A 25,569-nucleotide genomic window follows, 5' to 3' on the forward strand; every position below is an offset into this window, starting at 1 on the left:
TAGGCAGAATTCCCATTTTACAGATAAGTCAAAGGAGATCAGAGACTAGATGAGTGAGCTAGTCTCTCACTGACAATGGAGAGTGAGGGGTGCTGTAGAGGGTGAACATAGGGACACCCAGCCCAGATGGGTCTGGTGGCAGGAGGGCATCCCAAGCAAGGGCTGAAGGGTAAGTGGCATTTCCAATGTCAAAACGAAGACACCAAGGCTTAAAGCCACGTTTGTCTGACTCCAAAGGCCACGTCTTTCTTCCTGTGGCTCTTCCCTTGTGCTGTGCTCTCCCAAGCCTTTTCATACAGCAGACCAAGTCCTATTCTCTTCCCTGACTCCACTTGCCCTTCTTTATCTACTTTCTCACTGCCACCAGCATAAGAAATCTGCCTCTGCAGGGTCCTCTGTGAGCTGGAGATGACAGAATGTCCACAGCAGCTGGGGCACAGCAGAAAGGAGTGTGCCACGTGGCAACGAGTTGGCAAACAGGAGCTCATGTCAAGAGCCTGTGCCAGTGGGCAGCAAAATGCCAACATGCTCAGCACACATGAAGTGGACAGCGGCTGGCAGAACAAAGAAGCCCAGGCTCACGCTGACAAGATACTCCAGACAAGCACAGCAAGGGTCTGGTGGAGCCAGAAAGCCTAGTGCTTAGGGTACTGCCTTGCCACTTGCATAGCTGTGTACATTAGGCAAATTACTGAAGTAGGATAATCATATGCCCAGGCCTTCTGAGGACAATCCTCAATAACACCACCCCCTTCCATAGTCAAAAGTGTCTGGTTTGGGCAATCAGCTATCTTTTATGAGCCTATCACTTTAGGCTTGATCACCTCAAGCGTCGACATCTTTATGCATAAAACCAGACAGCAGAACCTGCCCCTCATGGTGGTGCTGTGAGTACTGCATGAAATAGCACCTGTAAAGTGCTTACCTACACAGAGATGCGCTCAACAGACACTGCTCAGTCACTAAACAACACTTAATCTCTGGGTTTTAGCTGCCCATTTTCAGTGATTGGACGAAATTCTCCTACTTCTTAGGGTTAGTTAGGATCAAATAAAAATAAAGCATTTAATTATATGAGCTAATATTAGAGGAAAATAAATATTAAAAGTTTGTTTTTTTAAAAAGTGATATAAATGCAATAGAAAAAACATGGAACTAACTGGGCTGCCCATCGAAAGAGGACTGGATTTTAAAAATGTGGTACCTATACACAATGGAATATTATACAGCCATAAAGAAGGACCTATACACAATGGAATATTATACAGCCATAAAGAAGGACAAAATTATGAATCTCAGCAACCTGGATGAACTTAAAATCTATAATACTGAGTGACATATCACAGAAACAAAGAACTAGGTATCACATGTTCTCACTTACAAGCAGACCTTGAACAATTATCATTAACACTCTAAGAAAAGGATTGGCAGTAGTGGGAAACTGCCAGGGGAGGGCAGGGGTGGAATTGGCAATAGTGAGAACTGTAGGGGATGGAGAGAGCATACCTCGTCAACAAGGGTACATGTATCATGCATAATGAACATTTGTATACCTAACCCTGTATTGTACTCCACATCTTTAGAATAAAAAAATTAAAAAAAAAAATTTTTAGGAGATCAAAAAAGTGATATAAATGAAATCTCTAAAAAGGAGAGCTCCATAAATTTTTTTAAATCCCCATTCCAAGGAGGGCAAATTATGACCTTGACAGAAGAGACAGGATTCTGTGTGCCGCGTCCTGGGGAGAGCAACGACATGTGTGCACTGGCACTCTCTTTGTACAAAAGAACTGATAACCGCTGTGTGCAGCACATTCATAGACTGAGCCATAACCAGAAGTGCAGCCAAAACGCTGGGATGCAGAAAGGGCTGGGGGCTCCTGGTGCGTACACAGAACCAGTCTCCACAGAACCATGAAGGACACTTATTTTATAAAGTACCTTTTCCTAATTCACACAGTCACTATGAAGTGGAGCTGGATTCCAGAACATTCTGTGGAATCCACAGCCTGTGCAAACCCAGAGCACTGGTTAGCGAGGGAGGAGGTCAAAAGAAGAAAGCACCCACATGGACATCCAGGGGCTGGAAGAGAGAAAGCCCATGTATTTCCAATTCCCCCAGGGGCCACAAAGATGAAAAAAAACAAAACAGGAAACTGCTACTCTCTGACCCTGAGGGGCTCCCAAACTAACATTCCATGGAAAGAAGAAGAAGAAATGGGCAGTTTTTAACAGGATCAATTTTTTACAGCAAGGAAAGGTAGAAAAGGCAAATAGCCATGGAATTAAGAACAGGTAAACCAGATCATTCTCTGTAAAAGCAGGACAATAAACCAACTTCGGATGTCAAGGAGAAAAACTGGGAAAACGCCAATTTTAAGGTAGAATTCTGCTCTATTGTGAGTCATGAACACTGTCACAACGAAATAATTACATTTATAATTTACTCCAACCGCAGGTCAAGCCCCAGCTTCACTACAGCGCCGGGCACTGACCTGATAATGAGAAGTACTTTTTTCTCATTAGAGCTCTGGCTCTGAGGCCAAGTCCAGACACACACCCCTTCAGGCCTGTCCTCCCACAAGGGAGAAGTTGCCTTCAAGGATGCCTGGCCACACACTCCTTCAGGAGGCTTTTCCTGTACAGTGCCTTCTTTCTACAGCTATACAAGAAATAGAGGCTCATTTTTCAAAGTAACATTTTTCTACTATTACTTCAGTTTTGGAAAGCAATGAAGATACATATTCCAGGCTGTGGTTTTCAGGGTAGGATGGAGTAAGAAATAAGCTTATTCCAGAACACTGAGAGTAAGACAGGGCAGATGTTTATCCAATTGCAGGTCTTTTTTTTTTTTGAGTTGGAGTATCACTCAGTCACCCAGACTAGAGTGCAGTGGCCGCTCCCAGCCACCGCAGCCTCGACCTGCTGGGTTCCATTAATCCTTCTGCCTCAGCCTTCCAAGTAGCTGGAACTACAGGCGCACGCTACCACACCCGGCTAATTTTTTGATTTATTGTAGAGATGAGGTCTCGCCAAGTTGCCCAGGCGGGTCTCAAACCCGCGGGCTCAGGCAATTCACTCACTTTGGTCTCCCAAAGCGCAGGATTACAGGCTGAGCCACCAAGCCTGGCTCAAGTGCAGGTCTTAAAATTGTTAATTTACTCTACAGAAAGACTTACAAAATAAGAATGTAAGAAATTCAAGCTTCTTTCCTACTTTTTCTTTCACATAATTAACAAACTGTCACAGAAATGCACACACACCAAGTATTTACACAACGCAAATATTTAAGGACCTTCACATATCCCACTTCCACTACCCTTTCTAAGTATACTGTGAGACAGGTGAGGCAAGTGGGATCCTCCTCTGTACGGATGACTTCATTAGAGCACCTGACCAAGTGACACGGCAACAGAGAAGCAGCCAAAGAATCAGAATTCAGGCCACTTGACTCCTGATAAGGTGGGCTTTTTACCGCACCAAGTAGTTCATAAGGAACATACCTTCACATTTCACTGTGAAAGCAGTTACATCAGTCAACATTTCATTAGTTTCAAAGAGTCATTTCTTCTCTTGGGAAAAGTTTAAAAACAAACAAAAAGGAAGTTTAAAAAAAGGTTGTACTTTGAAGAAACAAGTATTTTATTCCTGACCAGAGTTTAAAATTGAATTTATAGGACTGCAAACAAATAATATATTAAAAACCAAAGACCAGCTACTTTGGAAAACTGTTCAGCAAGTCCTCAAAATGTTAAACATGGAGTCACTATATGATCCAGTAATTCTAGTCCTAGGTATATGCCCAAGAGAAATGAAAACATGTGGTCCACACAAAATCTTGTACAACAACATTCATAGCAGTATATGTTCATAACAGCCAAACGGTAGAAACAACCCAAATGTCATCAATTGATAAATAAGCAAAATATGGCCTATCCATAAATGAAACATTATTTGGCCATAAAAAGGAATGCGATTCTGATACATGCCACAACATGGATGGCCTTAAAAACATCATGTTGAATGAAAAAAGTCGGTCAAAATGACACGATTACTCTTCTATGAAACATCCAAAACAGACAAATCCAGAGACAGAGAGCAGACTAGTGGTTACCAAGGGCTAGAGGAGACGGAAGAAAAAGGAATTACTGCTAATGTGTATAAGCTTTCTTTATGGGGTGATGAATATGTTCTAAAATTGTGCTGGTGGTTGTATCACTCGAGGGACATACTAAAAACCACTGAATTGTATACTTTAAAAGGATACATTTTATGATATGTAGATTATATATCAATAAGGTTTTTCTTTAAAATATGCCTTTCATAAGGGGAAAAAAATAGTTAAAGACCAAAGTCAAGGAAAAGCCCTATGGAATGAACCTGAATTGGAAATTTAAAGGTTCAGTATGAATTCATGATTTCTGGAATGTCTGTATCCTTAGCGGGGCCTACTAAATGGGCCCCAAAGCAAGAATCCCTCAGAAGCAATGAGCACACATGGTATGTTGGTTTCTAATGATTTGGCCCACCTTTTTCTTAATTCCATAACCCACTAAAAGAAATCAGGGCTCCCTGGAGAAATGGCTGACTGCACCATTGAGGCAGGGGAGGAACAAGATGAGTCTGGAAAATCTTATTGTGCCAAAAAGCAAAGGAGTGCTAAAAAAACCCAAAAAACAAAAACAAAAACATGGAGCATGTCACAAGAACACAGAATCAGTGGAGAACCCAGATAGCACCTTGCCTGGTGATCACAATCAACATGGCCAGTGAGGGTCAGCTGGACACCGTGTGCCTGCAGATCTGACGTCCTGAAAGAGGTAAGGGAGCATTCCATGTAGTATATTGGCTACAAATGCTTAATTGAATCCTTCAGACAAGTCCAAAAAATGGAACATTCTGTTAAAAAAAACAAATGACCCTGGGTCCTTCAATGAAAGACCGAGAAAGGCTGAGGGGTCTGCTCCAGATTAAAGGACAGTGAGGGACACATCGACTAAATGCCATTTGTCATCTGGACTGAAAGTGGTACAGAAAGAAACACATGCTACAGAGGACACTATGAGGCCAATTAACACAACTGGAATATGGACAGTTAACTAAAAAGAATAATATCAATGTTATATTCTTGATTATGATAACTATAGTGTGATTACACAGAGAACAACCTTGGCCTAATGAAATACACAGGGAATATTACGGGGTAAAGGCAGGATGTAGACAACCTACTCACAAACAATTCAGGGGGATAATCAAAGACAATGATCAAGGATACACAGAAGTGACAAAATGCTGGTTTAAAACTAGTGAATCTGGGCAGAGGGTATATGAGAGTTTACTGTGAGGTTATTACAACTGTTCTGTGAATTTGAAGTATTTCCAAATTAAAATTTAAAACATAGATAAAAAGTCAAAGAACAGACGATAACACAGAAGCTGGGGTAGGAGCCTCTGCTTCAAAACGAAGGGAAAGCGAGCATGCTTCATAAGGGCTGTTGTGACACAGTCTTTGCTTCAAAAGAAAGCTTGCTCCTCCCCAGACTTCACTTCTTTTCCTTCCTCTCTCTCCCCCACAAGTCCCAAAGCAAGGTTGAGGATGTTGTAAACTGAGGTTAAGAGAGTAATGGTCCAGGCAAAGTGGCTCGCACCTGTAATCCCAGCACTTAGGAGGCCTGAGCCCACAGGTTCGAGACCAGTCTGGGCAACATGGTGAGACCTTGTCTCTAAAATAAATAAAAAAAGAATTATCCCCGGGTGTGGTGGTGTGCATCTGTAGTTACAGCTACTTGGGAGGCTGAGGAGGAAGGATCACCAAAGCCCAGCAGGCTGAGGCTGTGGTGGCCGTGAGTGTGCCACTGCAAACCAGCCTGGGTGTCAGAGTGAGACTCCAACTCCAAAGAGAGAGAGAGAGAGAGAGAGAGAGAGAGAGCAATGAATTGAAAAGTGAAATGCACAGCGCAGAGGTCCAAGTGCCTGCCCAGCTGACGTAAGGAACAGCTGTGCCCTATCTCCCTTGGGATGGCAGCTCTGGACCTGGAAGGCAGGGAACCAGGTAAAACCAGAACAGCTCCTTCCCTGTACACAGCAGTGCCTGAGCAACGTGAAAACCAGGCAGCTGCGGTCAAGGATCTGTGGCAGTTTATTCAGGAATGAGAGCCCAATGCCACACACAAAAAAATTGGGGCTTCAAACACAGCAACTCCCATGAGAGCATGCCATGGGTTTGTAGGAAACATCATAACATCACCTCAATGATCTCTTCACTTGGGCATCTTAGCAAGGCCAATGTAGTTTTCAAAATGACCTTGCACAAAGGCACTAGGGAAGTAGGTCCACCTGTCAGCTACTTTCTATTTGTAGAGACCACTGTACTTCACAAATGCTACTTTCTTTGTGCCTCATAACAAGTGACAGAGTGAAGGAAGAAAGAGCAGGTGAAGGAGCAAAGAGTAAAATGAAAGTCTTCCGTGGGCATGACCAACATATAGAAGGAACTGACATCCTATACAAACTCCTTATCTGAAACAGCATTTCTGTGTGCCAGCATTATCATCTCTAAACATTCTGCAAGAGGAAGAAGAAGAAACAACAAGAAGAGAAAAAGTAACAAAACACCCACGCCATTCCAACATCCTTGGTCAAGTAGAATGAGTGTTCTGAGAACTAGAATACTTAAGGTTCCTTTAAAAGTGCCATGATCATCTTGTACTCTCTATAATTGTGGCTACTTTTCTGTAACCTTGAAAATACTTCAAAATACAAGTTATATTTCTTTAATCTTACTGGATTCTAAAAATTTTTACTGAGATTTTAAAAAATCACATAGACCAGGCATGGTGGCTCATGCCTGTAATCCCAGCACTTTGGGAGGCCAAGGTGCTTGGGCCAGGAGTTTAAAACCAGTCTGGACAATATAGTGAAACCTTGTCCCTACCAAAAAAAAAAAAAGAGCCAGGCATAATGGTGTGTCTGTAGTCCCAGTTACTAGGGATGCTGAGGTGGAAGGATTGCCTGAACCCAGGAGGTCGAGGCCGTGGCCATGATTGTGCTATTGCACTCCAGCCTGGACAACAGAGTGACACCCTGATTTAAAACAAAACACAAGTACACTATATTGATGCTAACAGCAGCTGCTCAATAAATTTTTGTTTTATTAAGAGCAAGTCTACCAGAGGCAAAATCAGCTTTGACTTTTTTTTAAGTTTCCATTCCTAGATCTAGCTCACTTCACTCCTGAAGTCACTCCTGACTTTTATGGCTTACAGTTTAAGAATATCTACATCATTTTACAAGGAATCCTATTTCTATCTCATTCAAAGCTAAATGGCAGAAAACAATTTGAAAGGGAAGTATTTAAGGGGAGCTAAAACAATGTAAGTGAGTATTCCCAAAAGGAGTTGAACAGAATATACTCCTACCAAGGAATCTTAGTCTGAATAATTATGAAAAAACAATATCCATACTCAAAATACCAGAAAGACTTTCATCGATTTTAATATTGAACTTGGACAATTAAAAAGAATTTACCTAAACCTCAATGGGCAATAATATCAACACATTAATATGTTGCAATAATTAGGTTGCAAATCAACTTCCCTTTATTACCTCGTCTAAGCCAAGTAGGCCTGAAATTATGACCCAACCTAGGAGATAAGAGGACTGAGGCAACACATGAAAAAATGTTCAGCCTCACTAATCAAAGAAATGCAAATCAAAACCACACTGAGATACTTCCTAACTCCAGTAAGAATGGTCATCATTAACAAAAGAAAAACCAGCAGATGCTGGCAAGGAAGCAGAGAAAAGGGAATGCTTCTACACTGCTGGTGGGAGTACAAACCAGTTCAACCTCTATGGAAAACAGCGTGGCAATTTCTAAAAGAACTAGAAATTGACCTTCCATACGACCCAGCAATCCCCCTTTTGGGAATATACCCAGAGGAACTCAAATCATTCTACAAAAAAGATACCTACACACACATGTTTATTGCAGCACTATTCACAATAGCAAAACCATGGAACCAACCGTGCTGTCCATCAAAAGTGGAATGGATTATAAAACTGTGGCATATATACACAATGGAATATTATGCAGCCATAAAGAAAGACAAAATTACGGACTTCGCAGCAACTTGGATGGATTTAGAGTCCATCATACTCAGTGATCTATCGCAGAAACAAAGATCTGAGTACACATGTTCTCAGTCATAAGTGAACCCTTACCACCTATCATAATATTACCAGAAAGGAATTGGCAGTAGCTGGACACTGCCAGGGGCGTGGGGGGAGCACATAACATCAAACAGGATGCCTGATCCTAATCCAGGTGAAGTGAGGTCCAATAGGAGGCCCAAACTTCATTGGTACATAAACCACTTGTGTGCCCAATCCTGACTTGTATCCCACATCTCTAAAATAAAAAAGAGAATTAAGGCATCAAGACTTTTCCAAGACTGCCCAATTAGCAGGTGGTAGAACTTGCAGCTTGAACAAGGTTATTATAGCTCCAAGTCCAGCTATCAATGTGACTCTTGTTTAACTAATAAATAATATACTCTCTAGTTGCGTTACTTCCTCATGAAGTTTCCAGAACTGTCACATTCTCAACGCTGAGACAAGTCCTCGGATGTTTTTTGCATGAGGATGACACTACAAGTACCCTCAGTTCAGCTTTCTCATGTCAAAGTGCACTATGGCAACCAAGACATAAGGAAAGCTGGTCATTCAACTCCTGGATCATTCTGTTTGACTATATATATTTTAACTTTTTAGAATGGTCAATTCACTCTAGATGTGCCGTCACTAGGAGGCAAAAAATAAGGCTAAGGTAAAAGGTTTTGAGTATTCCCTAAGTTTCATGAGTGATTCTATACTGTAGCTACATACAATGTCACTTACAATCTATAATAAAATATTTTCACATTTTGATTAAAAGATTCATTAAAATAGCTAGCCTTTTTTAAAAAGTCAAAACTTTAGCAAATTTTGAAGTACAAACTTTAAATAAAGCCCTTTACAAGAGTCTTTTAAAAATCCTGCTAATCTTTCACATGTATTAAATTTCCCTACAACTGTTAATTCTAGTTATGATCTAAAACACAGGTGCTGATTAGGATATTAATCTTCATAATTCACCCTAATTTAACTTGCTGCCAAAACTCTCGGAGTGGAGCCAGGAGTAGTGGCTCACACCTATAATACCAGCACTTTGGGATACCAATGCAGGAGTTTGAGAACAGTCTGGGCAACACAGTGAGACCTTATCTCAAATTTAAAAATTAAACATAAACAAATAAACAAACAATAACCACCTCCCCCAAAAAACCTCCCAGAATGGCTTATTCCCAAATGGTTTCAAGCTTTAAAACCTATAATAATTCTCTGAGAAGCAGCTCCTCTTAAGGAGCCAGTTAAGAGCCCATCTCTACTTTCAGCCAGGGGTTCCATTCTCTACTGCCCCTTGCCTTGAAGAATGTTCTGGGTCAAAGTCTACTCTTCTCACTTGCTAACGTGTACTGTTTCCTGGGAGCCAGGAAAATCTCATTTCTTCTGTATGGAGGAGGTTTTCCCTGCAGCTGTGTTTTAGATCTTCTTAGGTGTAGAGCTGACCTCCCCACCCTGAGATTAATGGCTTATTTGTATCCACCACTTTCATCTCTCTAAACCAATACCCTCTTTCTAGATTACCTTAGCAACATGTACTAAGTAGGTTCTTCAGGAACTTGAAGGAGAAATTAATAACATACCTCTCAATAAAGAGAACAAAAAACAAAAGGATTTTATACATGAGGGCAAAGAAAAACTCATTACAAAGTTTAACAAGCTAAATTACACATTTTAGTTGGGATCCATACTCAGAAATGAATCTTACAGATTGTCCTATAAAAACTGAATAATAAACATCGCTTCTAGCTTCAGATAAGCAAGCTACATAACCTCTGTCATGTGGGAACTGGTGTGGCTATCTGAGGAACATGCAGGATGAGAGCTAAGATGGGGCTGCAGAGCCAGACTACCTAGGTCTCAAACTGTTCGCTATTCACACAGTTAACTTCTTGGTGACTTAGTTTCTTCATCTGTAAAATGGGAATGTTCAACTGTACCTTCATAGACTGATTATTGTGTTATAACTAAATGAGAAAGTCCATTAAACCAATTAGAACAGAGCCTGGCACAGAAGCTTTAAAGCACTCAAGAGATGATACTGATTTTTATTATTCCTTGTCCTTTCTCCAGGTGCTTAGTACACGCAAGTCTCAAAACCTAAAAAGTACAGTTGGTTTATTAGCCTAATTGAATCTTCAGGTAATGTCACCCAAATTATATTTCACTCAGTTGAATTGGCACACTCCAATGGCTTTCCCAGCATGGGCAGGACTGATATGCTCATCTGCAGCGAGGTCTGTTCACGGTTTAGAGGGTCATGCTATGTGACAGGGTCATCTGTTATGTAAGGCACTTAGCACGGAGGTTTCTTTTATATAGGAAAAGATGTATTTGTACAGATCTCCACAACTGCATGATTACACTTTGTGTCAGCAGATAAGGTTTTACAGAGATTTGGAGGCTGGGCTGGGCGTCTTTGGAGGACACCCTGGATTAGCATGCACGGCCTCCCCTCCTAATCCATATGTGGACTCAGTGTGTGGCTGGTGCTGGGACTGTGCAGAACACAGAATGTGAGGTTCAGTGGGGAGGATGTGAAACCAGCTGTGCAGTTAGGACTGTGAGAGCACGTCTCTGTCTCACAGTCACAACCAGAATGGAGTGGCATGAACAATCCACCTCCTATCCTCTTGCCTTATGCACCTTCAGTGGAGTCGCAACAAGCAGGAAGACGCCTTGGCTGCAGTTTCGGGTTTTTTCCTTCCCTTGCCAGTGCCTTGGCAGACACGCTAATGAGTGGGAAAGTGTTTAAGTGCGCCCAGAAAGCAAAGAAATGGAAGCAAGGATTTGGAGAATTAGTTCTAATCACTCAAATTTCTATATCCAGGTATATACTGCTTTCAAAAAAAAAGCATGGCAATTTTCATCCTATTTTCCTCATGACTCGTACTGTAATTGCACAGATGCCTTACATTGTTGCTTTGAAATTTAAGGGGCCACAAATGAGGTCATGGATTGCTTTAAGAATCTGATAAAAACTATCAGCCCTCTGACCCCCAAAAAACTGTCTACATACATATATACTGACATTGACTACAAAGGAATCATCAATCTCCTGAGGATTGAACATGCTGCCCCTTGAGTGCATGGGCCCAGCTTACATATTTCTTTCTAAGTGCACTTTGTCCAGGTTTTCAAAGGGTAGGAAATGCAATATTATGGCACAACCCTCTTTATTACACAGCTTGAGAGCCAAGTACTTCAAGATCTGCAAATACTTATATGCACATGATCTAAAAATCTTGAAAGGCCATTGTACGGTCAAACATATCACACTTGTTTTTAGGATGAGGATTTATACCTATTTGGATAACTTACCTACTTCATCATTCCATACCTCTTGGAGACAGTTTTCTTTCCTAACAAAAGGGGCAGATACTTAAAAGGAAAAGAAGGTGTGGCCACAATTTGCCTGGTGGCAGGGCTCTTGTCATGGGATGTGGACTGGGGGCTGGAGACAGCCAGCCGCACCTGCTACTCGAGAAGGAAGGATAAAGAATAAGGATGAGGCACCTTACACCTGGCTGCCAGGGGAGGGAGACTGCTCAGAATGGCCAAGAGACTAGAGCTGAATTTTTGAACATCATTTTAAAATGAAAGTGTATCAAGTTTATCCTCTTTCTTGGAGCACCAAGGGAAAGGGCAGAGAGTCTACTGGACCCACAAACAATTGGGGAGAGGAAAGAGAGTGTGCAGGCAAAAAGCCTCATGGAAAACAGTTACATGTTTGTTCAAATGGAACCGGGTTACAAGAGAAAAAGAGTAATTAGGGGGTGAAGGCAGAGGAAAGAAAGGATTAGAACTGACAAAGAAGTGTCTTTCATGTGGCCCTGTGTGGTGTTTGATGCAGTATTGTTCATGTACATCATCCCATGAACAACAGTAATCTAGAGCTTCTGGAAAACCATTTGGGATAGCAGATAAATACTGAATGATGATTGTCCAATTACAAACCAAACTAAGCGTAAGTGCATTGCAACATTCTTCACATTCTTCCAAGTATCGACAAAATACATGAACCATTTTCATCCATCACAGATATAGTTATTTAAGCTCTTTACACAGTACAGTTATTATGAAAACACAAGGAGACAGCTTGACTTACATGGTTAATGAAGAGACTCTTGCGTTTTTCTCTCACTGTGAAAACAAAAGATGCAATAGAAATGTTACACGCCTGCATGTCAACCCTCACAGGTTGCTGAGGCCTGGGCCTCAGTATCATGGTCCCAACCTTCCACCAACCAACGTGCTCAGTTGCTCATTCACCAAATATAAGAATATGAAACCTGCACAAATGCAGATCTGAATTTGGCTAACAAAAATATACATTCACTTAAACAACAGCACCCAAACAAAATAACTGCAGCTGAAATCCATTAAGGGCTAGCAAATTTCCACTAACTGAATAAAAGATTAATTAGTAAATCTCATAAAACTTGTATGCATCCATTAGTTTAACATGATTAACAAATAAGAGGACTATTTATTTCTAACCCAATCAGATCCATCAAGGCCCAAAGTATACTGGGAAAATGTAAACAACGACAACATCCACAACAGCATTAAGGTACAAGGTGATGAGGTATATCAGAAGCATCATTTATCACAGAAATCAGTTACCCTCCCTGCTGGGAGCTGGTGAATACGACTGGGCTTTTGTCCAGAGGCCCTGGAGCACCTTGCCACACTATCCCTGTCCCAAGAGGCTGACAGAACTCACCATAACTGACAGTGGGAGAGCCTTTCACACTGTTGTCTACATGACCTGTACTGAGCAGTTCAGCCTCCAGGGCCCCCAGACCTAAATGTGTCTCAGAACAGCGGTCCTCATCCCCAAAGAGGTAGAAGAGTGACAGGGAACCTCAGGAGCCTGGAATAACCTAGTATCGGGAATCTGCATTTTCTTTCCTGAAGACACACTTTTGTGGGTGCATACTAATCCATTAACACATTTACTAAGTAGTTACTGTAGGGGACATAAAGAATATGAGATGAGATACTAGGTTCCAGGAACCACTAATGCTACCTTGGGATAGCCTAAAACGACAGATCTCACTTAAAATTGTGTGCAGATCTCACTTACGATCCAAGGAAGGTTTCTCCCTACAGCCCATGCTGTCAAAACAGATTCACTATCGTTTTCAAAAGCCTACCATTTTTCCTATTGCTCATATGCTGGTCTTGATTCCTCTTTTCCTTAGAAGGCCTAGCCTCTCTGGAATGACTGCTGTCTTCCCTCACTATCTCAAAGACATTTAAGATACAAAAGCAAGAATTAGTCTGAGAATACTGTAGGATGCATTAAAGATGGACATTGCTGCATAGAGATGCCTACACCAACTCTTCAGATTGGACCCACATGCAGGTGACCAGCCTACTACTCTCACAGGACAGGGGGCTCCAGCCATGTCTGAGGCCAGACCAGCACAACCACAGTGCAAGCACAGAGACAACAGCAAGGAACTGGGTCTGTGCTATGCTCAATGTGGAGGTGGCATGATTATTTTTCACCTCACTTCAAATAAGCATCCGCGTGTGAGCCATAACAAAAGAAAAATGAGGGTCTGGCTGGAAATGCTGGGTTTTAACTTCCTGGTGTGTGTGTGTGTGTGTGTGTGTGTGTGTGTGTGTTGCTGGAAATGCTGGGTTTTAACTTCCTGGTGTGTGTGTGTGTGTGTGTGTGTGTGTGTGTGTGTGTGTGTGTGTGTGTGTGGTATGTGTGTGCCCCTACATGTTTATTTTTCCTTAAATTACTTCATACTATCATGCACATAGCCAAGGATGGGAGTATGATGCCACTTCTGTGGTGATTTCCCATTGCTGAAGGGATGTGGAAACACTTTCCACATGGGCTATAGACCGGACAGCATTTCCACTAAATTCGGTAGATGACAATTAGCCCTTCCCTGAGCATCCCAGCAAACGATTTGTGCAACAGAAACTTTGTGTCTCTCAACTGTGGGAACCACCTCCCATAACAAGGTCATCTCCTTGGCTGCTCTGAATCATCCAGGACCCGCATTTATTTCTGAGCCGGGGCACAGAGGAACAGGACGCTCTGTACATTCAAGCTAAATTCTTAGTAAGTCCAGCAGGTGAAACAAAATGTGCCTTTTCCTTGCACTGACTTTGCTTCATGTGATTTCACTATAATATGTTACAGCCATGAGTATGACTCTATTTTCAGTTCCATGATTCCCTCTACTGAACCACCAAACACTGGGATAGTCTTGGGGACCCCAACACAGCTGCCCTGCAGAGAAGCATGGAAACAGGGAGAAGGAAGGTGCTGCCTTCGTTCCTAATGGCTTTTGTTCCACTTTCTTATGCGATCTCTACACTATCCTGGTGCTCTTAAATTAATTATTCCTTTTTCCCTAAGCTCATTGGAGCAGGACTAAGGCAGTACCGAGGGAAATAATAAGTGGAATCTTATACAGTGGTATATCACCAGAAGAGACTGACAAAATTACCCAAATCTAAATCTGTCTTTGAAATAAATCTGGAACCACTGAGGCAAATTAATCAGCTCTAAACTTCAAAATGTTTTAGCTATTTTGTTTTATGTAATGGTATAAGCAGTATGCCACCTCATTCCTAATAGTTGACTTTAATCATTTTAAAACTTCAATATTTTTGATTACCATTAACATATCAATCAAAATCTCTGGAGTTTTCTGAGTTCCTATGAAATTGAGTGAACTAATAGTCATATTTTGCTTCATTAGAGAAAACAGGCAACAAATTGATGTGGACCATAAATCTCATCTTTCCAGGGAGAAGAAGAATAGCCATCTCCTTTGATCCAATTATGACAGTTTGTTAAGAGGATTTTTAATTGGCTACAGTGATAGTCCATAATGACTTAAACAAAATGTTCTAGAGGTTTTAAAAATAAGCCACCCAAAATCAGCAAAAACACTACCATTGGCACTAGAAGTCTTCTCCAGATAAAATGAGGAGTGAGGAGTAAATGGCAGTGTTTGCAATCTGAGTGACAAACAAAACTCCACTTCAGTTGTAATGGGACATTCCCTTGTTACAAGGCCACAGAAGTACAAGTTATTTACTCTTAAAAATACAACTTTCTGGGAAAACCTAGTACCTAATTGTTCATGAGAATTTGTTAACAATCTAAACATAATTTCAGTCCCTTTTACAGAAAGGCATTTTAAAAGTTACCTTGATATCTCCCCTTCTATTTCTAAAATGACCTTCCACTTCATGGTGGCAGGTGTCAGCCACCATGAAGCCACAGGATGTTAGGACTAAGGAGGTCCTGAGATACCATCCAATCCAACATCCTTCTCTTAAAAGTGAGGAGACCTTTATTATTTTATTTTAATTTTTTAATTTTAAACATATTTTTAATTTTAAAATTGTGGGGTACAGTTAAGGGTTAGGTATACAAATACGCACCGTTCAGGCACCCTTGTCGATAAGGTGTGTCCCCGCATCCCCAGACAGATATTGACTACCGTTAATCCCACCACCCTTGCCCTCCCTGTGCCCCCCATAGATTCCCACCACTGTCGATCCTTTTCTTATAGTATTATTGATAGATGTTCAAGGTCTACTTATGAGTGAGAACATGTGATACTCGGATCTTTGTTGCTGTGAAAGATCACTCAGTATTATAGACTCTAGTTCCATCCAGGTTGCTGCGAAATTCATAATTTTGTTCTTTTTCATAGCTGCGTAGTATTCCATTGTGTATATATACCACATTTTAAAAATCCAGTCCTCTTTTGATGGGCAGCATGGTTGGTTCCAGGGTCTTGCTATTGTGAACAATGCTGCGATAAACATGCATGTACAGGTATCTTTTTCATAGAGTGATTTCAGTTCTTCAGGGTATATTCCCAGTAGGGGGATTGTAGGGTCATATGGGAGGCCGATATTTAAAGCTTTTAGGAATCACCACACTGCTTTCCACAGAGGTTGCACTAGTTTACACTCCCACCAACAGTGTAGAAGTGTTCCCTTTCCACCACATCCTCTCCAGCATCTGTTATTTTTTTGAGTTACTGATAATGGCTATTCTGACTGGAGTTAGGTGGTATCTCAGTGTGGTTTTAATTTGCATCTCCTTGATGATTAGTGAGGTTGAACATTTCTTCATGTGTCTATTGGTCGCTTGTATGTCTTCTTTTATTGAAAAGCAAGAGATCATTGAAAAAGGTGACACTGTGAAACTGTTTCTCTCAGCTCTTACTATGCTGATTTTCTATTCATTTACATTGAATTAGAATAAAATATTTTGAAACAACAACCACAAAAAAGTGAGGAGACCATCCAGGACGGCCCAGTAGGGTAATGACTAGAGGGGGAGCTGAGGCGGTGTTTGCTGGTACTTCCCCTCCCCTGCCCCCTCCTCCAGCAGCATTGCTGGTGTGCAGAAGCTCCCCTGGAATCTACATGAAATGAGCCCCACTTTAAAACAGAATGGCAATTAGAACTCAAAATTAGCAGAGTTGAGCTATCTACAAGGGTATTAATTATTCTAGATGTGAAGGACTGGCAGGCCACACAAGTAGCAGGCTTTGGTTATAGTGTAAAGAATTCTAGAATTTTGTTTGGAGATGTAAAACTGATTGCTGAGATAGCATCACCAATGTGGACCACAAAAATCTGGCTCACAAGAAAAGGTTTTGCTTCCCTTTCTTTTTTTCCTGTGGGTAACATAGATCAGACTTTGAACAAACAAATTAAAAGTTCAGTATTAATTTTTCTTACAATGTTTGAGATTACCCCACAATTCCTACAGTTTTCAATAATTCAGTGAATTTAATCACCCCTAAATTCAAAACACAACTGGTGAGCCCCTGTTTGGAGTACATACAGAGGTCCTGCCTTGCTTTCCTACCCTGGCAAGGAGGTAGGTAACCAGGACACAGAGTGCACTGTGGCAGGAACACTACCTCCACTTTGGAGTCCAACAAGTCATCCTGGTGAGGTCATTTCCTCATGAGGCATGCTTCTTATGCTTCTGGAAGGGAGCATCCCACTGGACCTATGGCTGCTCTGGATCATCCTGGGTCTGTACTTATTTCTAAACCCAAGCAAAGAGGAACAGGACAGTCTGTACATCCAGGCCAAAATCTTAATGAGCAAGGCAGATAAAACAAAAATGAAAAGCGAAGAAAATTTTCTAGAGTTGAATAGGACAGACCCAGTCACTGAAAGGAGGAAATTTCAGGGCGAGAGTATAGAAGGCAGTTGAAGAAAGGACATGGGAGAAAACTATTCAAAAACAAGTATCAATTGCATATGGTGGTTCATGCCTGTAATCCCAGCACTTTAGGAGGCCAAGGCAGCAGGATCACTTGAGGACAGGAGTTTAAGAGCAGCCTGGGCATTACAACAAGACCCTACCTCTACAAACATTTTTAAAAAATTAACTGTGTATGATGGCATGCTCCTGTAGACCTAGTTACTTAGGAGGCTAAGGCAGGAGAATCCCTTGAGTCCAGGAGTTCAAGGCTGCAGTGCACTATGATGCCATCACTGCATTCCAGTGTGGGCAAAAGAGTAAGACCCTGCCTCTAAAACCAAAAATCAAACAAGAACAAGTATCCAGTTAAGCTGTCAAGTCACTAGAGATTTTTTCTGTTTCCTGTAAAAAATATCTAGGCCAAAGGATTTCTTCAGAAGCACAGAAACTTCAACTACGTGAGATCTTTTCAACACTTTTTTGTTTTGAAATGCATGCTTACTGGAAAATATAGAGCAGTATAAAGAAGAAAATACAACTGCAAATAAAAATTCAAACTTGGAAAACACAGAGCTATGTAAAAAACATAAAAATACAGACTGAGTAGCCCTTACCTGAAATGCTTGGATGCAGAAGTGTTTCAGATTTTAGAATTTTTAAGATTTTGGAATATTTGCACGATTTGAGCATCCCAGATCCAAAAATCTGAACTCCAAAATGCTCCAGTGAGTTTCCTTTGAACATAATGTTGGTACTCAAAGTTACTTGCTTTGGAGCATTTCAGATTTCAGATTTTTGGGTTTGGTATGCTCAACCTGTATAATCCGACAACCCAGAGGCAGCCACAATCCATATTTTGGTGTGTACCCTTCAAGTCTTTTCTCTGTATATACTTAGTATATACAGACATAACAAGCATTTTGTGTACTTTTGCATATGGATATATTTGTATATAAGCATGTGCAAAAATATACATGTACTCACACATAAACATGTCAATAGAAATATGCCCATTTTCCTATTGCTGTGTTATGATTTTTATTGATTGCATAATTCTTTAATGCATACTAATCCTTTGTCATATAAATTATGACATTTTCCCCATTTGATGATTTCATTATTAGGATACGTTTTGACACAAGTCTTCATTTTTAGGGTGGGTATGTATCCATTTATCCATTCATTCATTCATTCATTCATTCATTTAGATAGGGTCCCACTCTTGTCACCCAGGCTGGAATGCTGTGGCACAATCATAATTCACTGCAGTCTCAAACTCCTGGCCTCAAGCGATCTTCCTGCCTCAGCCTCCCAAAGTTCTAGGATTACAGATGTGTGAGCCACCCTGCCCAGCCTCCTCCATTGCTTTCAAAAACTTACACACACCTTCCCTTTTCTAACACTAAATATTCATTTATATTGTTTCTTGATATTTATGATTATATTTGTTTCATTTAATCTATCACTAGTCAATTAATCAGAAATCTATCTGGTACATAGTGGAGGTAAGGTTATAACTTGATTTCTTAGGTGAAGAGTCAAAGTGCTGTGTATACTATTAGAATGGGCTGCTATCAAGCCCTGGCTGATATCACTTCAGACCTGACTTCTTCCTGGTTTGTTTTCAGTGTGTGGAAGAACTCTTAAATGGGGGTGGGAAGAGAGTCCAAGATCGATCTATCTGTTTCAAGGAAACAAGGAATGAAAAAAATGGGCCAGGGCACAGCAGAGCATAAACCCCAGCTCTACTCTCGCACTGATATCCATCCCTTGTCCTCCTGGCCAGGGCCAGCATTCTGGCATGGGGTATTGCAGTCAATACAAGGAGAACTCTAACCTAAGACAAGCTAAGAAGACGGCAGAGACTCAGGTCAGGGAAGAAACTCAATCCACTGAGCAAATGAGAACCGACACTCCCAAGTAAAGATCGCATTGACTGAGAACTTCTGCTATCTTAGATACTGGCTCAGCCCTTTGATGGTTGGTCCTCCTGACAATCTCACAAAGAGGTCCTAACTCCATTACCCTGAAAAACTTCAGATTCAGGAGAACCACATGGATCCCATGCACCAAAACCTAAGCTGCTGACTATGGAGGGAGGAAGTCAAGGGCAGGAAGCTCAGTCTAGGGGCTGGTGTAGTCATCCAGGTGGGGAACTAAGGTGGCAGCAATGGGGATGAGCAAGAGTAATCAAATGCAAGGGTGGGTATAGAGGTAGAACTCAGTACTGTGGACTGCCTGGCTGCGGTGGTGTGCTGGTAAATATAAGAGCTACACTTAAAAAAACAAAACAAAACACTGATTTGTAGCATTTGCCAATTCCATGGTGCAAAGATCTTCTATTTCAAGCCACCAGCATGTTATCATTGAACCTGGAGCTGGAAAAAAGTGTGCAGTTTCTTGCAGGCCAAAGCAGAGTGAGCCCAGCACTCCTCCTACTGTGGGGCTTGAGGAGAGTGGAGAGTCAGGAAAATGAAAAGCCTAGCCTGGCCTGGGGCTGAGCAGGGCAGGAAATGCAGAAAATTAACTGGGTTCATACATTGTCTGGGATACAGTGAGCTAGAGGACTCATAACTGTGTTGTAAGAAAGTCCAGCAGGCAGTTGCATACGTGGGTTTTGCAAAGAAAAAATGTGGTTAGACATGACAGGTGACATGAAAGCCATGAGGAACTGTGCAGACCAAAAAGAGAAGAAAGCAAAGGGGAGACCCTGGGAAACACCACATTAAAGGGGTGAGTGGAGGAGAAGAAGTTTATTACGAAGTCTGAGAAAGAGCCTACAGAAAGGAAAGATTTCTCAGGACCTATTTGCCAAAAGTCAATTCACCAAATAGCCAATTCTCTGATAATCATTTCACCAAAGAACTCATTAATTCAAGTGACCAATTCTACTTATTTTTAAAATCTATTTCTTTTAATCAATTATAAGGTAATTGTTCTTTAGATAGACTTGTTTTCAGCAAATAGACCTATAAGAAGTCAAAAGAGGAGCTTTAGGCCACATGGAATAGCTGGTGACCACAAAAGCCACAGGAGTGGGCCAGAGCCAAGGGAAGGAAAATGTCCACAGGTTTCCACAGAATGGCAAATGGGGAAGAACCCTGCAGGAGAACAAACAGAGAGAGAAGTACACCCAGCAGCACAGACGCTTTCACCAGCACAGTGGTGGAAAGGAATTGGGGCGGGGGGGAGGAGGGCAGGAAAGAGCTGGCTAAGTTCCCTTTTCTTGTTTTCTACCTGTGGGACTCAAGTGTGTTCACACATTGAGTGGAAAGATCCTTTAAGGAGAAACTGAAGCAATAAACAAAGGAGTCAGAGTAACTGATGTCCTTATGCTCCAGAAGAGGAAGGGGAAGGAGATTTGGAGAACAGGTGAAGGGGGAGACAGCGCTCCCCAGGCTGTGTCTGCAACAGTCCTGCCTTAGGTTGTTGCCTTTGCCCTTGACAACCAAGGTAGGGAAATTCACTTAGATGCTCTTATGCATCATCCAAATCTTATCAGGACACTTTCTGAATGAAGTTGGTCTCTACCGTGAGTTCAGGAGAAGCAAAAACCAAACCAGAAGGTAAGCCAACTTTGTAACTTACTTCCATAGCAGTATCATTAAGTGTCTGCTAAAACTTGGTTTTGACCCTCATTTTTCGTTGTTTCAATCTCTCAAACTCACTGTCACTTTCTTCCCTTGGTTATGTCCTGCCCCCCCACCCCACCCCACCCCCCACCCCCCCCCCGAGGAAAAAATGAGTTTGTTGTACTCAACACATTAAAAACTTACTTCACAAGTACCCGGTGCCTACACTAATGTATTCTTGTTTTTGGAAACATTTACTTTTCGTAAACACATCAAAATCTTTCCAATTAAGTCAGTGGCCCACTTAATTAAAGACCACCAATATTACTACATACCTTGCCAATACTGTTACTTCATCATTACTGAGGTGTTATCAATTCTTAAATATGAATATACTTTCTTAAACATGCTTAGTTATTTTCTAGCCAATTTAGGATCTTCCCTAAATTGGAGCTTAGCAAATTGCCAAGAGTGTCAGGGACAGAATAATGTAGGACTCCAGTATCTTAAAGTAACATCCTTGTCACTATGACATCATTTAACAAATTCCTCCTGCCATGCTTTTCTATAGGAATCCAATTAAGATACACTGTATTGTATGTCTTACTCTATCTCTTCTTTGTAGTCAACAATCAGAGATAGTAAGATAAGCCAGGGATTGAAAAGAGGAGAAATCCCACACACACCTGGGAGGAATCACATAGATCACAGAATCCATAAAAATAAACGGGTTATTAAAGTGTGGCCTAAAGAAAAAAATATCTGCACCTAGTGTCTGGGTTCAATTCCACTCTCAATTGATATAACAGAGCTAGTTAATGATGCTTTTATTTAAGGATTTTATTTTGCTTTCTATTACATACTATCAAAACTAACAAATACTTCTCATCTTTTGAGAAATTATGGAAATATCAGGTATTAAAGAAAAATTTCTGACCCTTAGGGTAGAAGCTCCTTTTACAGAATGTATTTAGAAATAATACAGCTGATAGGTAAAATGAGGTTGGTATTTTGACCAGAAAATTTTTAAAACATAACTCAGGACAAAGGAAAAAAACCCAAGGAAACCACCATTAATCAATTACTTGGAGGTCACTAAAGGGGATTCTATTTCACCTTGAAAACAAAATCTAGTGGAAATTCAAGACTTGGGCTAATTACCAACATGAGTCTTTAAAAAAAAAAAGAAAGAAAGAAAAAAGAAGACTTAAATTAGAAACCTACCGTCCGTCTGAGATTTACTGAGGAATATTGTGCTGGCCCGAGGATGATCTGAAGGATTGAATTCCATGTTCAAATCTTTAAAAAAAAAAAAAAAGAAATTATATAAATAAACCATCTGATAACTAAGGACAACCAAGATTAACTTTCCATTTTTTCAACCATAAATTGCTAATATGTTCAAAGATTCTGGAAGCCTACAGTTATTGCGTTAATTGATTCAATGGAGAACACTGCTACTTAGAAATGTAAAAAAGTCACACATAAAAATGAGACACTTGGCTGGAGATCACTTAATCTAAAAAACAAAAAAAACCTCCATTTTCTTTTGAATAAGGCTGCTTTGCACCAAGAGACTTCAAAACAGCAGGACAGAGTTATCACGTGCACTAAAGAAGAGTTGGGTGCTACAACTGACTCAAAACTCCACAGCTAGGGACACGGCATTTCTTGTTAAAGATGATTAAACAGGATCAATACTTCAGCTATAGTTAGGCCGAATCAGCATCAACGTATTCTAACTCACAATGGTTATTATTTTCTGAAAAGGTAAAACTTATCCTTTAGTGCAAAGACTGCAAATCGGTCATTTGTGGTCCTAATCTGGGCTATGAATCCATACTTCTTTATTTTTTTTAATTTAAGCCAACATATAAAAATCAAGAGTTTTCAAGCATCACAAAGGGGCGAAAAATCCCTATTTTCAGCTTCTCTTGAGAAATCAGATCATTTGGCACCATCAGCCCCGCCCACTGGTCACATTCAGCTGACCCCAAAGCAGCTGTGGCCCCTTCAGATAGGACATGGATTTCAGCTCCTCAGGGACCACCCCTCTCTGTCTTTCTGACACTCGCCAGCTGGTCCTCACTTTCCACACCTTCCTCCCCTGCAGGCCTTTGATTTTACAATCCCTGCCGTAGGACCATCTCCAAGAGGTAGGACTTGTCAGTATGGTATAAACAACTTAGAAACCGGTCATAAGAGTTTTTCCAGGTCAGAATGATTAAGCAAAACAGGAGAATTAGGGGAGCAAAGAAAGATTAAAATGGTCTTTAAATCAGCTTACAGCATCAAAATGAAAATTTTGGCTTCAATAAATTTGCAGAGATACCTAATCAATACCAATAAAAACAGACAGGACCTATCCATAGTTTCTATGCCTATCCTAGAAAAACAAGGTGGTCAAATAGACACTAGAGGAAGCAGCTCATCACTTATCCACATACAGTCTCATTCTCAGCAAATTTCTGGAGTATACAATGTTTCCTACCTCAGCCACTGGCTTTCACTGGACTATGGTTCCTAACTTCTCACTGGGTACTTGATTAAAAAACACCTATTGAATCTTACACAGACGCGACGTCAATTATTTGGTCCTTCTTACATTATGCTACTTTTATTAAAGTTACACAGTAGTTTCACAGCTAAAAGCATTAAAGGAATTTGATGAAAGAAGAAAGATGAGCCAATGAGACACTGAATTTTTCAAACTTGCTTCAATTTGAACCAGGTAAAGTCAGGTGAGAAATTCTGTGATGAAAATGACTCTTTATGAGGGGGTTTCCTGATCAACTAGGAACTTGTTTTCAAAGGGGTTAAAAAACAAAATATGTTACTAAATTTTTTGAGGACCTCTGCATATCAAAATGAGGATAAATATGTAATCCTAACTATGACGGAGGCTGCTAACTTCCAAAAACCTTAACACACCATCCCCACAGAAAAGCATCTACTGAACATCACGCATGCAGCAACCACATGCCAGCAAGGTAACACTGGGACGCCAATCCCCTGGCCTCCCTTAACACCCAGCTCAGACTCTTCTACCAGACCCATTTTCTTTAAGCCCACTTTTACTATGAAAATACCCTCAGTGGGGGTTTGTAGAGCACCACAAACAAGTGTGAAGCTTTCCTGTTTGGAACCAAAATAACACAAAATTGCCACTTATCAGGGAACCAGGACCCTGCTCTTAAGTCCAAGAATGTCCTGGGGGATTCTGTGCTATAATGTTCACAAGTCCTCAAAATTACTAGGATGAGGACATCACAGACTCTAAAAGAGGGCTTCCAAATGAGCATTTGTTATAGTGCATAACAGTACTTCTAGATGGTATGCCACTAGGAAATAGTACATCTAAATGCTATGCCTCCAGCAAAAAATCGTGTGAAGAATATTTTACTGACATGAAAATATACTATATGTCATCAGGTGAGGAGAGGGGTATGATACTATCTTGAGGTAAAATATGTGTAGGCATTGACAACATCAAAAGCATATACACCAATGTTTTGCTACCTTTGAATAACACAACTGAACAATTTTTTTGGCTTTCTATTTTTTAAGTTTTCTGAGTTGAGCACACTTTTGTTGGTTTGGTTTTTTTTTTTAACTTTTGTAATTTTAAAAGAACAATCTGTGAAACCTGATTTGAGATGTCAACAGCCTCTTGGTGGCTGGCCCACTTCTCCAGCACAGGCTGATGCTCCCAAGAGATTCCCTAAAGTCAGAGGAGATGCACACAGCGGCCCAAGATGAGTCTCCCCTCAGCATTGTCCTCTGCTGTAGGAACTCAGGGCGAAACATAACCATTGACAGCGACCCTGAGTGGAGGCACCCTCATCTTCTGTCCACAGCTCTGTTCCTCTTCTCTCTTCCTGCTCTCAACAGTCTTCCTGCCCTGGCGGGAAGGGCAGGATGACTGCTTGTTCTTCTGTGGGGAAGCCAAGCAGCAGGAATTGTCTCACACTTTCCCTATGAAAGGCAGTCACCAAGTGTGATGCCAGGAAACCACTGTCACAAGTTTCCTTCATGGTCAAGTCATAATTCCAGGTAGATGAGAATGTTCAGGTTGGGTGTGGTGGCTCACAGCACTTTGGGAGGACGAGGTAGCTGGGCATGGTGGCGCACACCTGTAGTTCCAGCTACTTGGAAGGCTGAGGCGGAAGGATCGTCTAAAGCCCAGCGGGTTGAGACTACAGTAGCCGTGAACATGACACTGCACTCCAGCCTGTGCAACAGAGCAATTAAAAAAAAAATAAAAAAAGGCCAGTGCCTGCAGTGATATTCACAGATGAAGCAAGTAATTCCCAGATCTTGATGAAAACTACAGTAATTACAATATGTACTGTAGCATGGGAACTCCCTTTTACAGGGAGCAAAAACTGGGGAAAGCCACAAGCCAAGCAAAAAGAACCTACTGTATCATTCAGACTTAACACTCTGAAGTCAAGCATGACAAAATTGCAACTTTAGCCAGAAACAAAAAATTCCTTTGCTGTAGGGAGTCAGAAAGAATGACACCTCAAACATGTACGATGATTTGAAAAACTTTGGGGAGGGTGTGGCAGTTTCAGTTCAGCTGGGTGTTTCCAAATAACAAGTATTTAAAAA

General features: G+C 41.1%; 1 protein-coding gene across 2 annotated transcripts in view; it reads right to left on the reverse strand.

Moving 5' to 3' along the window:
- CCNY (cyclin Y) overlaps positions 1 to 22,252 on the reverse strand; it is a 69,444-nt gene extending 47,192 nt beyond the window's left edge. For both annotated transcript variants that reach the window (XM_021709804.1, XM_008052688.2), the window contains exons 1-2: positions 22,180 to 22,252; positions 12,272 to 12,306 (exon numbers count right to left, since the gene is read on the reverse strand). In XM_021709804.1, coding sequence (XP_021565479.1) covers positions 12,272 to 12,306; positions 22,180 to 22,246 — 102 coding nt within the window. In that variant the 5' untranslated portion in view covers positions 22,247 to 22,252. The remainder of the gene's footprint in view (positions 1 to 12,271; positions 12,307 to 22,179) is intronic.
- Positions 22,253 to 25,569: the final 3,317 nt, after the last annotated feature.

The sequence above is a fragment of the Carlito syrichta genome, unplaced genomic scaffold (assembly GCF_000164805.1).
Source record: "Carlito syrichta isolate Samal-C Ts95f unplaced genomic scaffold, Tarsius_syrichta-2.0.1 Scaffold287292, whole genome shotgun sequence".
Taxonomy (NCBI): domain Eukaryota; kingdom Metazoa; phylum Chordata; class Mammalia; order Primates; family Tarsiidae; genus Carlito; species Carlito syrichta.